This window comes from Lathyrus oleraceus, chromosome 3, assembly GCF_024323335.1.
Source record: "Lathyrus oleraceus cultivar Zhongwan6 chromosome 3, CAAS_Psat_ZW6_1.0, whole genome shotgun sequence".
Taxonomy (NCBI): Eukaryota; Viridiplantae; Streptophyta; class Magnoliopsida; order Fabales; family Fabaceae; genus Lathyrus; species Lathyrus oleraceus.
This window is the reverse complement of record NC_066581.1, coordinates 360,123,736-360,137,104: the sequence shown is the minus strand read 5'-3', so window position 1 is coordinate 360,137,104 and position 13,369 is coordinate 360,123,736. Positions and strand designations below refer to the sequence as shown.

Here is a 13,369-nt window from a genome sequence, read left to right as displayed (position 1 = left end):
ACTGATTGTTGTGCCAAACATAGTGAACACATATCCAGAAATAGATTTTCTGGAATCCATACAACCTGTATAATCCGAGTCGGCATACCCTTCGATTTTTGCTTTACTATTTTCACCATATGCTCCACCATAAATTAGGACTCAATTAGAAAACCCATTTATGTATCTTAGAATCCACTTAAATGCTTGCCAGTGAGCCTTTCCAGGATTCTCCATGTACTTGCTTACAAGACTTACTGCATATGTTATGTCGGGTCTAGTACAGACCATATCATACATCAAAGAACCTATTATGTTAGCATATAGGATGTTATTCATATAAGCTCTTTCGACCTCAGTACTGGGACACTGATCTGTGCTTAACTTGGATTGAAGGTTTGTCAGAGTCATAACATGCTTTAAATTCGACATACCAAACTTGTCGAGAATCTTCCATAGGTATGTCTCTTGAACTAAGCATGATTTTGAATTCTTTTTGTCTCTTCGGATGTCAATCCCAAGAATCGTGGAGGATGTTCTCAGATCCTTCATATCGAACTCCTTATTGAGTTCAACCTTCACCTTCATTACATCCTCGACATTGTTGCTTGCTATGATAATATCATCCACATAAAGCAACAAAATAACAAATGAATTTCCAGGGAAAAATCTGAAGTAAACACAGTGGTCGAACAGAATTCTAATGAAACCTATATATGCCTTGAACTTATATAATCTCTTATTCCACTATCAAGGAGATTATTTCAGTCCATATAAATATCTATTCAGCTTGGACACATAATCATCCTTACCCTTTTCTGCATACCCTTCAGGTTGCCTCATCAGGATTGTTTCATCTAGATCTCTATACAAGAAAGCAGTCTTCACATCCATTTTTTCCAGTTCTAGGTCGAACTGTGCCACTATGGAAAGTAACATTCGAATGGACATGTGCTTCACAACAAGAGAGAACACATCATTAAAGTCGACACCTTCTTTCTGAGTGAAACCTATTGCGGCCAATCTTGCCTTGTACCTCTTCGACGTCACTCCTTCGATTCCTTCCTTAACTTTGAAAGTCCGCTTACAACTGACTAACTTGGCTCTAGTAGGTTTCTTGATCAGTTCCCAAGTGTGGTTATCATGAAGAAACTTTATCTCATCATCCACGGCCTTCAGCCATTCAGTCTTATTTCAACGCCTCATAACTTCTTTATAGTCTCTAGGTTCTTCATCTAGAACCTCACTTGCAGAGATTAAGGTATAAGCTATGAGATCTGCATACCCAAGTCTTTGAGGTGGCTTGATGACTATTCTCAGCCTATCTCTTGCCAATAGATAGTCATCGACAGTTTCCTCATCTTCCTCAGTATCTTCAGCATCTTGTGCTTCTTCTTTAACTTGATCTGGGATACGGAATTCAACATCGACATGCTCCACCTCAACATGAATCTCTTCTTGTTCCATCTCTTCTTCAGATATCTGTGCACTTCGACTAACGTAATCAGTTTTCTTGAAAGTCATCTCAGCTTCATTGAAAACTACATCTCGATTGGTGATACACCTCATATGACTCGGCTCTAGGCACCATAGCCTATAAGCTTTGACTCCTTCAGAGTATCCTATAACATGCATCTCATAGATTTAGGTTCGCCTTTGTCCTGCTTAATGTGAGCATAGGTTATGCAGCCAAATACTCTAAGTTTGTTAAGATCTGGTGGATGTCCCGACCAAATTTCTCTAGGTGTCTTCATACCTAATGCAATCGAAGGACATTTGTTTATTAGATATGTAATTGTCGAAACAACCTCTGCCCAAAACACCTTCTTTAACCCAACACTAGTCAACATGAATCTAACTCTTTCTAAAATGGTTCGATTAAACCTTCCAGCCAAATCGATTTGTTGGTGAGTACCTGCAATAGTTATGTTCCTTGCAAAACCAGAGGTTGCACAAAAACTATCGAACACCTCATTTCAAAATTCAAGACCATTGTCGGTTCTCAACCTCTTGAGCTTCCTGCCAATCTGATTTTGGACCAGAGTCTTCCAACTTTTGAAGTTCTCAAAAGTTTCATCCTTTGTGTTCTGTTAAATACCCATAACTTTCTGGAATAATCACCAACTATGGATAGAAAATACCTTCCTCCTGAATGTGATGGACACCTCACAGGCCCCCAAAGATCAACGTGGATGTAATCAAGGGATCCATGTGTTCTTTGTTTTCCTTTATTGAACTTCATTCTGCAAGATTTTTTTAGTATACAGGGTTCATAAAACTTTATCTTTTCGACTTTGTCTCCACCAAGTAGATTTTGTTTCCCCGATTCGATCAGACCCCTTTCACAGACATGGCCCAATCTCATGTGCCAAAATTTTGTCTTCGACAAAGGTTTCGTGGATGAAACATCTACAGAACCACTGGTAACTTCAGCCTCAAGGGTATATAAGCCTTGTTTCTTCACGCCTCTTAAGACTTACTTCGAACCCTTCATGACTTTTAGAATACTTTTCTCTCCTTGGAAAACATATCCTTTCTTGTCTACTTCACCAATAGAAATCAAATTTCTCTTCAAATCAGGTACATACTTGACTTCAGTCAACAACCTTATTGACTTATCATGGAGCCTGAATCTCACATATCTAACACCTGTAATCTAGCAAGCTTTATCATTTCTAAGCAATACATATCCACCATCTTGATCACATAGTTCCTAGAACAAGTCTTTGTTTTTAGTAATGTGCCAAGTGCAACCTAAATCCATAATCCACTCTTTACTTGAGTCGCCTCTTGAAACCACAAGAACATCAGATGAGTCGAAATCATCTTGAACAATGGTTGTGTTTCTATTATCCTTACCTCCATGATCTTTCAGGCGTTCAGGGCACACTTTTGTTGTATGATCCTCCTTCTTACAGTGATAACATCAAATACCAGATGCATCACCAATATAAGACTTTCGCTGACTTTTACCCTTCTTCTTGTCAAACTTTCCATCTCTCTTTGTGATTTTCTCCTTAACTGACAGACCTTCACCATTCGAAGATGGCATGTGCTCATTTTGTTCATTCAAATACTTAGAGTACAAGGTTGATTGAACTTCTTCAAAGGTCAGACACTCTCTTCCATACAAGAGAGTTTCTTTGAAGTGAGCATGTGCTCTGGGCAAAGCACGCAACAATAACAACACTTGATCTTCATCCTCAATTTTTAAATCGATATTTTCAAGATCAAGAATCAGCTTGTTGAACATATCCAACTTCTGATCCAGAACTTTGTCTTCACTCATCTTGAATGAATACAGAGCTTCCTTCAGGTAGAGGAGATTGACCATTGATTTGGTCATGTATAAACTTTCGAGTTTCTCCCAAAGACCCGACGTCGTTGTCTCCTTCCAAACCAATTGAAGAACCTTATTACCAAAGCTTAATAAGACGGTGATGTGGGCTTTCTCTACTATAGTCATTTTTTCTTTATCCTTTAACGCAGCGTCCATGGTTGCGGCTCCCTTCAACGCTTCTAAACAACCATGTTGAACTAGTATGGCTTTCATCTTCAAGCACCACATACCAAAATTGTTTACTCCGGTGAATTTTTCAATCTGATACTTTGTCGACGACATCTTTTCCATGCTCATCTCACCAATTTGTTATGAAAATGATACCAGAATTACAAAGTGAAATTCTGGTATGCAGATCCCGAATGTCGTATATGATGTCATGACACCAGGGTCAACACATTGTCACACCACAAACAATATAGGGATTTAAATAAGAGCACGTAAGTAAATAACACAAATAGTTATTAACCTAGTTAGGTGCAACGTCACCTACATCTAGGGACTACCAAGCCATGAAGGAAATCCACCATCACAAAATTAGTTCAAATTTCTAAACAACCTCAGGTTTTACAAACTTCTCACCTAATCTCTACCCGTGGATGTTTCTATTTAAGACTCTCCTAGATATGAGACCCCTCTCATTTACCTTTGATCATACAATAATGATAACAAATTATATCAGAAGACACAATCCACTCTTGCTTAAAAGCTTATGAGGGATTGACAGTTACAACTCAATAAAACAAGTCCAATTCAAGTATCGAGGAGATACTCGAATGGCCCACAAAAATCAAAGACAACTAAACCCTAACATAAACAATATTCATTATCACTTTGATGCCTTATGAGGTTTAGAAACGATCTATAAATAGTAGTGGAAAGACATGGGCTTCGGTCTTGATTCACAGTAGATCCAAGGACTATGCACAATCTTCTGCAGATTTGATTTCAATCAAATCATATGTTTCCTAAAATGTTTTGACATCTTTACTTTGAAAACAAGTCAAAGAAAAACTGTCTTTTGCTTTTAGAAATCACGTTTCTTGACTCATTCATCTCGTGAAATAAATCTTCAGCGTATCTTCAGATATCTCACAAATAGAAACAAATATTTCAAGACACTGAAACAGTGCACACTCCAATGTTGAACCGACATGTCAGGACATCCTGTCCAACATCTTACTTGAATACTTGTTTTTCCAAAATGTAACCAACCAATACATGACAAACTTAACAATCTCCCCCTTTGGAAAAGTTTGGCTAAAATAACCTTTGCATAGACCAACTAGAAAGAGGGTAAAGATCACAACAATAAAACCATAACACAAGCATAACAAAAAACAAGATCCTTTACAACCCTAAAACAACATAGGCAGGCGCAACAGAAAAGGAACATAGCCTCACATCTAAGAGAGATAAACTCTCACACGAAGAACTTGCTTAATATAAAAAAAAATCTCTTAGTCAGGATGTCTAGACATTTTATCTGACTTTATTAAAACTGACAACCCACGCAAAACTACCATATCACCATAGGCTCAAAAAGCAAGTGTCCCCCCTGAGTAGCAGATCTAGGGGAAAGCCCTACTTTCCCTCAAGGCGTAAGAGTCATGGTAGGGATATCAATCAAACAATCACAGAATTAATAAATCATATTTACTCCCCCTTTTTACCCAAAAAGTTGACAATCACAAACAAACATAAGTTGCAACAGAGTAAACAAAAGTTAGGTTACAAACCATGAGCATAAAAAAAACTAGAAGCACCAACAAAACACAAAAGAGCCACTGCCAAGGTGCTTCATTCCTCATCACTGCTGGTATTTTCTTCATCATCAGTTGCATTAGCACCTTCTTCATTAGAATCTTCTTCACTTGTTTCGTCACCTTTCAAATTCCCTTCTTCTTTAGACAAGGCATTTATCATAATCTCAAGCCTGCTCTTCCTCTCAGTACATATTGTGATAGTTTCATTCAAGGTCTTGTAGGTGTCTTTTAGGTCAGCAAGGATGCATGTTCTAGTAGTAGGCCTGGAAGGTTTCCGGCCATATGTCATGACAATATCTTGAACATATTTCCCAATGAAAAGCCTATAATGTAATGACAGAGAGGGATCTCTTTTGCAGACACTATCAGAACTGAGTAAAATACTTGGGTGTTGACTTAGTATAACACCACAAATTAATGTGGGAAAGGCTATTGGCATCTTCACAACAAAAGAGACAGCATGCTTCATTGTTTGATCAAAGACATAGGATCCAAAGTCAAACTCTGTCTTGTTTCCTACAATATAGATAAACTTGCCCAATCCAGTAGCAATGTTTGAAGTGTGATTAATTGGTACCCAAATAGCAACTCCAATTCTGTGAAGTGATGCATACTTCACACTCAAGTAACTTACTGACAGCTTCCCTTTCCTTGGCCATTCTTTCACCTGCTTAGCCGTAATATCTCTACAAAAGACATTTTCAAAAACTTCCACTTCAACTTGTTCTTCTTAATTTCTTCCCAAAAACCTATTAATCATTTCAGGAGAGACTTCCACACACCTTCCTCTTACATACACTTTTCTAAACTCCTTGCTCCTTTTGTTGTCACATTGTTTGAAGATATTCACAATGAATTCTTTAACAAGCATTTCATAACACTTGCTAAATCCAATCACAATCTTCATTAATCTAGCTTCTTGAATCAGACTCATTACTCCTTTGCATTCGAGTGCATCTTTGACAAGCTCTATTTCCAGTGCAAGTCTTCTTTGGTATACAAATTTCCATTTTTTCTAAATTTTCTACAAAATAAAAGGATATGTTGTCAATAGGGACTTCAGAAATATTTGCTGGAATCTTTTTCCCAAAAGCTTACTTTCTTGTAGTAGAAACGATGTCTTGAACATTGTGTTCAATATCATGGAAAAATTCACTTGACTCAGAAGGGACTTGCTTCCTCTTAAGAGATTTCCTCTTGGAAACAGTAGTAACTACCTTGCTCCATCCTTTTGTAGTGCCAACACTAGTTATTCTACTGAGAGATTTTGAGGACGTGCTGGAGGATTCAACTGCTTTACCTTTTTTGTTCTTTAACATTTTCGCTATTCCTGGAGCCAGTCTTTTGCCAATTGGCTCATCATCAGAATCTAGATCATCTATATTCATTATGTTTGTAGATTGATCCTTCCTCTCTACATAGTTTTCTTCTTTGTCAGCTAAATCACCAGACATGCCATCAAAATCCTCTTTGTCTTCATATTTTTCAGGAGACTGAGTAGACATATTGACATCAGATTTATCTAGAAGGGTTTCAGTAGTGTTATCAGGTTGGGCCAAGGATGTGGAGACATCCGACATAACACCGGTCTTAGGTTAAATACCTAAAACTTGAGAGATTAGAACACGAATATTCTTATCTACGCCGTATTTATTCGAACTAATCATGACACATTTACTCAAAGTAGTAACAGATCTAGGTTTATTGTTATTCTTAGAGGCTTCAACATTTTCCATAACATTTGGGACAACAGGACATTTTTCAGAAGCATCAACATTAGGTTCGACATTAATAGGATCAAGGTATGGGCTAGTCATCGAATGAGGTTTCTTGATAATAGTAGAGGGTTCAAGAATTTTTACATTACTAGCAGCCATAGATCGAGAGGAAGAGGTACTTACTTTAGAGGGCTTTCCCTTTCTCGAAGCAGATGTTCTAGGCTTCCTTATAGGGGTTCCATGGCTAGGAACTAAAGAGAGAGGAACGAAATCAGTAATAACTTCAAAGAGAGGAATAAAATCAATAATAACTTCATATAGATCTATATCAATATTGACATTCTTAGGGTTCGATTTCTCTTTGGTGCGCTTGCTAGGAGTTTAGACAGAAGGTTAAGACGTTTTGGAGTTTTGATATTGAGGTATGAACTTCAAAGAGAAGATAGAGAGATAAGGGTGACCAAGAATAATGTTCAGAGAGAGAGTATAGAGAATAATAAGGGTGGTGTGAATGATATTGATAGAGTAGGTAGGATGACGTGTTGGGAAAATAAGGAAGATTTGTAATGATTTTCCTTGAGTTTTGTGCACCATTAAATGGAGGGAAGAGAAAATTTGATTTCCATGTCTCCATATCAGTAATTGCTATAATTCTTCAAGCATGCAAATGCCTAATTCACCCCTAAACTTTTTAAACTGATTTGCGTCCATAGCTTTAGTGAAAATATCTGTCAGTTGCTTCTCAGTAGCTACATGCTCAAGAGTGACAATTTTGTCTTCATCAAGATCCCTGATAAAATGATGAAGAATATAAATATGCTTAGTTCTGTTGTGCTGAATAGGATTCTTAGGTATGTTGATAGCACTTAAGTTGTCATAATATAATGTCATGACATCTTGTTGGACATTGTCTTCCTCTAACATTTGTTTCATCCAAATTAATTGAGAGCAGCTGTTTCCTGCTGCAATATATCTAGCCTCAACCATAGACAATGACACACAGTTTTGTTTCTTTCTAAACCAAGATATTAGATTATTTCCCAAGAAGAAAAATCCACCAGAAGTGCTATTTATATCATCAACATTGGCTGCCCAATCTGCACCACAGTATCCTATAATCAAGGAATTTGCATTATGAGAATACATCATTCCATAGTCACTAGTGTCGCTACCAGGTTTTTATGTATCGGATAACAAAATCGGGACCATCGTCGTGTTTAATTAGAAAAGAAGAAAGTAGCCACCAATTTTTTTTTAGATTTCCCCTATGGGAGAGGAGAGGGAAAATAGTCGATAAAACCCTTGAAGAGAAAAGGTGCACCCGAGAAGTGGGAGGATAAATAATCGGCCTCGCAATGGAGATTTGGATTCGGAAGTCGATTATGCAAGGGGAAGGTATTAGCACCCCTCACTTCCATGGTACTACATGGGAACCATTTAGGTTGTCTGTGTATGTGGGTATTTATCTCGTGTGTTCTTGTTTTATTTTCTAAAGAGTGTTAAATGATAAGACTCTTGTTTTTTATTATTGTGCTCGGCAAGGATTATGGCCCTTGTGCCTACGTATCACTCATCGGATAATGAGGAATCAGAGCTCCATAGTTTGGAGTAGAAAATGTTTATGTGTTGGTTAATTTTACCTTTGAGAAAAGGGTTTTCAGGATGGTTTTCTAAGGTACAAAAAAGGTTTGATGGGTTGTATCGATTTTACCTTGAATAAGGGTTTATGAAAAGAATGTTTGTGGTTAGATTACACTAAAGTCTATGGGCGGAGGTGAAAGTTCTAGACAACAAGCCAAGCGTCTTGCATCCAAAATAATCAGAGTAAGGGTAGGAATGCTCCATTCTTACTCATTCTCCACCACTTAAGACTCGTGGCGCACAATACCAATAGTAATTTTAAGTATTTTGAATTTGATTATGAAAATTCCATTTGACATTGAATGAAGGGTTTGTTTATTTGATTATGAAATTGGGTAATGTAACAGATATACAAAGTAATCAAACAAAGAAAGTAAAGGGTCTCATTGTAACGTAGCCCAAGAGAATGTCTTGTTTGCGCAAAAGTGACCTAAGCTAACATAGGATAATGGTCTTACAAACATGTCCCCCTAAGGTGGTGCCATGATGCCATTCTTACAACTAGTATATAAGTTAGAGATGAAATCCGAAGTTAAAAACCAAGTATCACAAAGTAGGGAAAGGTTCTCCAAGCAAGGGTCCTATATGAGATCCTCTAAGTCCAAGTTGATTACAAGTGGAATAAATGTTTTCTGGTCTTACCATTTTATCCGCCAATGGATATGAATGCATTATTGATGCATATGCATGGAACATGAAGGTATACAAATGATTCTCTAATTAAGGCTTGAATGAAAAGGTGAAAAAGGGAGGGCAAATTTTGGGGTACAACACCCTGCAAAGCTCAAATTAAATGGCATCATGAGCAAACCTGCATCACAAACATTGCATCATCAAGTAGCATTCAAACAACTCATGTACAAGCATATATAGCAGACTTGTTTGTGACCTTGCAACAAGCTGCATATCATTGCCATGCTAACCATATTTCTAAACAAACTACAACCATGCAACAACTCCATCAATTGTAACCAAGCTAGCATTGCATAACAGACTGGATATAGTAGTTGACAGATGAACACAAGTAGGCCATGACAGAAAGTTGGAAATGAATCCACTTACACCAGCAAAAAACCTTCAGCATGGCATCATTGTCAGGCCTAGCAAATCATCTGAACTACATTAGTTTTTATTCATCATCATTACCAATTAGCTTTCGAAATAATTAGAAACTAACAATTGAGTTTTTTACACCCTAACAAGCTAACTGAGATTCGAGGCCAAAATCTAATTCCACTGCTAACTGACTAAATCATTGAGCAACTAACATTTTACCCTAACTAATCAATCAATAACTAACAGTTAAAGCATTTTTCATTTGACAGCTCACCTAAATTGAATGTTTCACATCAATATCTAACTAACTAATTTCTTCTAACTAACTTTTGAATCATTGACTAACTTTCCTAACGAAGTGATCAAACAGATTGGATCTAACCAAAATTTGTCCTCATGATTTAATAGAGATCTAACTCTGTTAAATCTAATCTCCATATATAGTCTTCACCTTCCACAATTCAGTTCACGCTTACACATTTACACTTCATCACTCATACTATCACAATCTTAGAGTAACACTCACGATCCTCATAATCCACTATTTACAACCTCTTCGAAGCTCAAACTCACTCAATCTCATAAAAGAAAGAAAAAGAAGAGAGGCAAAAGGAAGAAGAAGAAGATAAGATCACTAACATATCAGATTTCAAGTGTCTTCCTTAGTGAAAGCTTCTTCTCTGATTCAACGGTTTGCGGGAGAAAACCTCCGCTTTGGAGGTAATAATTTTCTTCTTGTTTCCTCTTGATCTTATTACCACTGCGTAGCTGACACCCTAGGGATCAATAGCCCCAAACTTTAAATGTGAATCCATGAGCAATTGTCATTTAATTTTGAGTAGAAATCCTAGGTTCTTCACTCTGATTCTGATTTTTGAAGTCATATTTGGAAATTGGATGGGATTGAGTTGATTTTGAGCTTGAGTTTAGAATCACGATTCTGCTTATGTAACCAAGTTGATGATGTGAGCTTCGTCGCCACCGAAGGCGATTTCTAGCATGGTGGAGATGGAGGAGGAATGTTGAATGGTTGGCGGGAGGATTTTCTTTGAAATTCAATCTGAATCCCTCTAATTGTGCCTCATGTGAATTGCAATAGGCCTCAGGCCCATTTGTTTCATTTTGGAACCCCCAAGCCTGCTAGTACAACCCCTTGCTTTGTTTGTTATTTTATTTTATTTTCTTTATTTTATATTTCATATGACTTTTAATGGTTTTTAATATGATTTAAATTTTGTTTTGTGCATTTTTTTTGCATGCAATTTGATTTGTAGAAATTAATACTTGATTTGTTTAGTTAGTTTTAAATTCTTTTTAGCATTTAATTAGAGATTAATTAGAACTTAATTAGGTTTTTTAACTTGCAACTTAGGGTTTTAGAAATTTATCCACTTTGCATGTTGACACTTTTCCCCTTAGATTTTAGAAACTCCACAAAATTCACATGTCACATCCTAATAACATGTCCTGATGAACCGACCAAATCAACCTTGAGTCAGTCTATCATTTCACTTTCATTTGAACCCACATCCAGTCAAGTGATTTTGGTCACTTGATAGGATTGCATCTCTTCCTATCCCTCAAGTTCATTTCTAGTACAAGGAACACTCTAACTTTGAAGATTTAAGCACTGTTTAATGCACAACAAGGGTCTAAAATCAAGTTGTCAATTTTGATTTGAGATGCATGTCATGAGCCTTAAGCAACGAAGAATGATGAGAGGGATTATTCATATCCTTCTCTAGAGTACCTTTGAGTACGGGGCGTAGGCCCTAGATACTCAAAGTATTCACATTTAGTCATAGACTTTAGTGTATTCAAATCAACTAAATTGTCAAGTCTCCTTGTTCACAAGCAACATTGCATTAGGAGGATCTCCAGACAGAACCAGTATCAACACTTGCCAATCATAATGAGAATTACATGTCATGAGCCTTAAGCAGCGAAGAATGATGAGAAGGATTATTCCTATCCTTGTCTAGAGTACCTTTGAGTACTGGGCGTAGGCCCTAGCTACTCAAAGTATTCACCTTCATTCATAGACTTTAGTGAAAGTCAAATCAAACAATTGACAAATCTTTTGCCTCAACACTACAATAAGCAACCTGGCTCATTCAGTCAGCTTTTGTGTCCTTTTGGTTTAAACACCATTTTTAATTCCATTTCGGTTTAAACACCATCTTTCTGGTTTAAACACCACCCTTATTTATTCCATGGGTTTAAACACTATCCGTGTATTTTGCTCTGGTTTAAACACCACATTGTTTCTTTTATTGGTTTAAACACCACTCCAACTTATTATATAGTTTAAACATTCCCCTTCATTCAACCTTTCGATTTAAACACCATTTTATTACTTTCTCCAGTTTAAACACCATTGCTTCAGTTTAAACATCATTTCTTTGGTTTAAACTACTACTCTCATTGCTTTGGTTTAAACAATCTACCTTTAGTTTAAAAACCATTATCCAGTTTAAATACCATTTCCATTTCCTTTCGATTTAAACACCATGTTTCCGGTTTAAACACCACCCTTATCAAAACCTCCAGTTTAAACACCATTTCATGTATTAAACACCATTATCATTCCCTTTTTGTTTAAACACCACTATGCTAGTTCAAACACCAATGCTTCGATCTAAACACCATTTTTATCCTATCCTTTGGTTTAAACACTATTTCCTTGGTTCGAACTCCACATTACCACATCCCTTAGTTTAAACACAACATTCATATTACCTTTTTGGTTTAAACACCATTATCCAGTTTAAACACCATATTATTTCAACCTTTGGTTTAGACACCACAATCCTTTTATCCCTTGGTTCAAACACCATACTCATTTGCCCTATGGTTTAAGCACCACATCAACCAATTTTCCATTACACTACAATACATATCTAGTTTAAATACCACTTCAAGTGTCTTATTTCATTTAAACACTATTATCCGGTTCAAACACCATTCCAATAAATTATATATCACTTTACTCCATATTTTCCACTTCAACCAACCTCATATCTCTACCCTGTTAGCTTTGGTTCAAACACCAGTTATATCTCTTGTCAGATTTGAACACCAATTCTATCAGGTTTTTCTTTCTTTGGCCATCTTAGTTCCATGAACTACGGGGCTCTGGTTTCCTTATTTCACTATAAGGATACGTAGGCATGAGGTCCCCAATCCTCAGCGAGCACCTTTATTATTTTTTTTTTCCTAAAGCCTAGCTTCACACTATATAATTTACCATGGCCGTTGGGATTAGGGCAGCACATAAAAACCCACATTTTCTTTAACTCACAAACTCTCTCCTTCATTTTGAATCAACACAACAACACTAACATAATCCCTTACTATTATACACGAAAAATCTTCAAACAACTTGCTACCCACCAAATTTCCACCATATATCAAACACCTTCCATTAATCCACCTTTTCCTCCATTCATAATAACTAGTCACAACTACTCCAAGCAACAACCTCCATACACCACTGAAACAACCATATACTCTTTCCATTTTAACAATCATTAACTCATCACTCACCATTCTAACCAACTTCATAATGCATGCTATAAACCTTTTTTCGGTATCCCTTCAAATCTCTCTCATAGTGTGAATGTTGAGTAGGAAAAATCAAACACACGCCACCTTCATCGAGCTGTAACTCACATACACAACTGCATCATACATGGCCAAAACACCATAAAAATATAACTACAACCTGACTACTTCAAGAATGAATCAACCACACTACACACATAACACAAACAGAAAAAAAGCCCACAAGAAAAAGAGAGCAAAAAGAGAGGGAGAATGATTGCATAACTGAGAACTTGTTTGGGTTTTCTTGGTTTTGTGTTAGAAAG

The 13,369-nt window shown here is 36.7% G+C and overlaps 1 protein-coding gene across 1 annotated transcript; it reads right to left on the bottom strand.

The window, feature by feature from the left end:
* Nucleotides 1–5,119: 5,119 nt before the first annotated feature.
* Nucleotides 5,120–7,949, bottom strand: LOC127131285 (uncharacterized). The gene is made up of 5 exons (XM_051060214.1): nucleotides 7,484–7,949; nucleotides 6,689–7,084; nucleotides 6,184–6,607; nucleotides 5,868–6,074; nucleotides 5,120–5,771 (listed from the first exon to the last, which is right to left on the bottom strand). Exons 1-5 carry the CDS (start codon nucleotides 7,947–7,949, stop codon nucleotides 5,120–5,122), a joined length of 2,145 nt encoding a protein of 714 aa, XP_050916171.1.
* Nucleotides 7,950–13,369: the final 5,420 nt, after the last annotated feature.

Bases quoted from the DNA above. Each gene is read 5' to 3' on its own strand.
- LOC127131285 (XM_051060214.1), bottom strand. From the start codon at position 7,949: ATGTATTCTCATAATGCAAATTCCTTGATTATAGGATACTGTGGTGCA. The intron at 7,085-7,483 runs GTGAATTAGGCA...CTCTCTTTGAAG, and splicing joins TCAGTTTAAAAAGTTTAGGG to TTATTACTGATTTCGTTCCT. The intron at 6,608-6,688 runs GTATTTAACCTA...AAACCCTTCTAG, and splicing joins TCTAATCTCTCAAGTTTTAG to ATAAATCTGATGTCAATATG.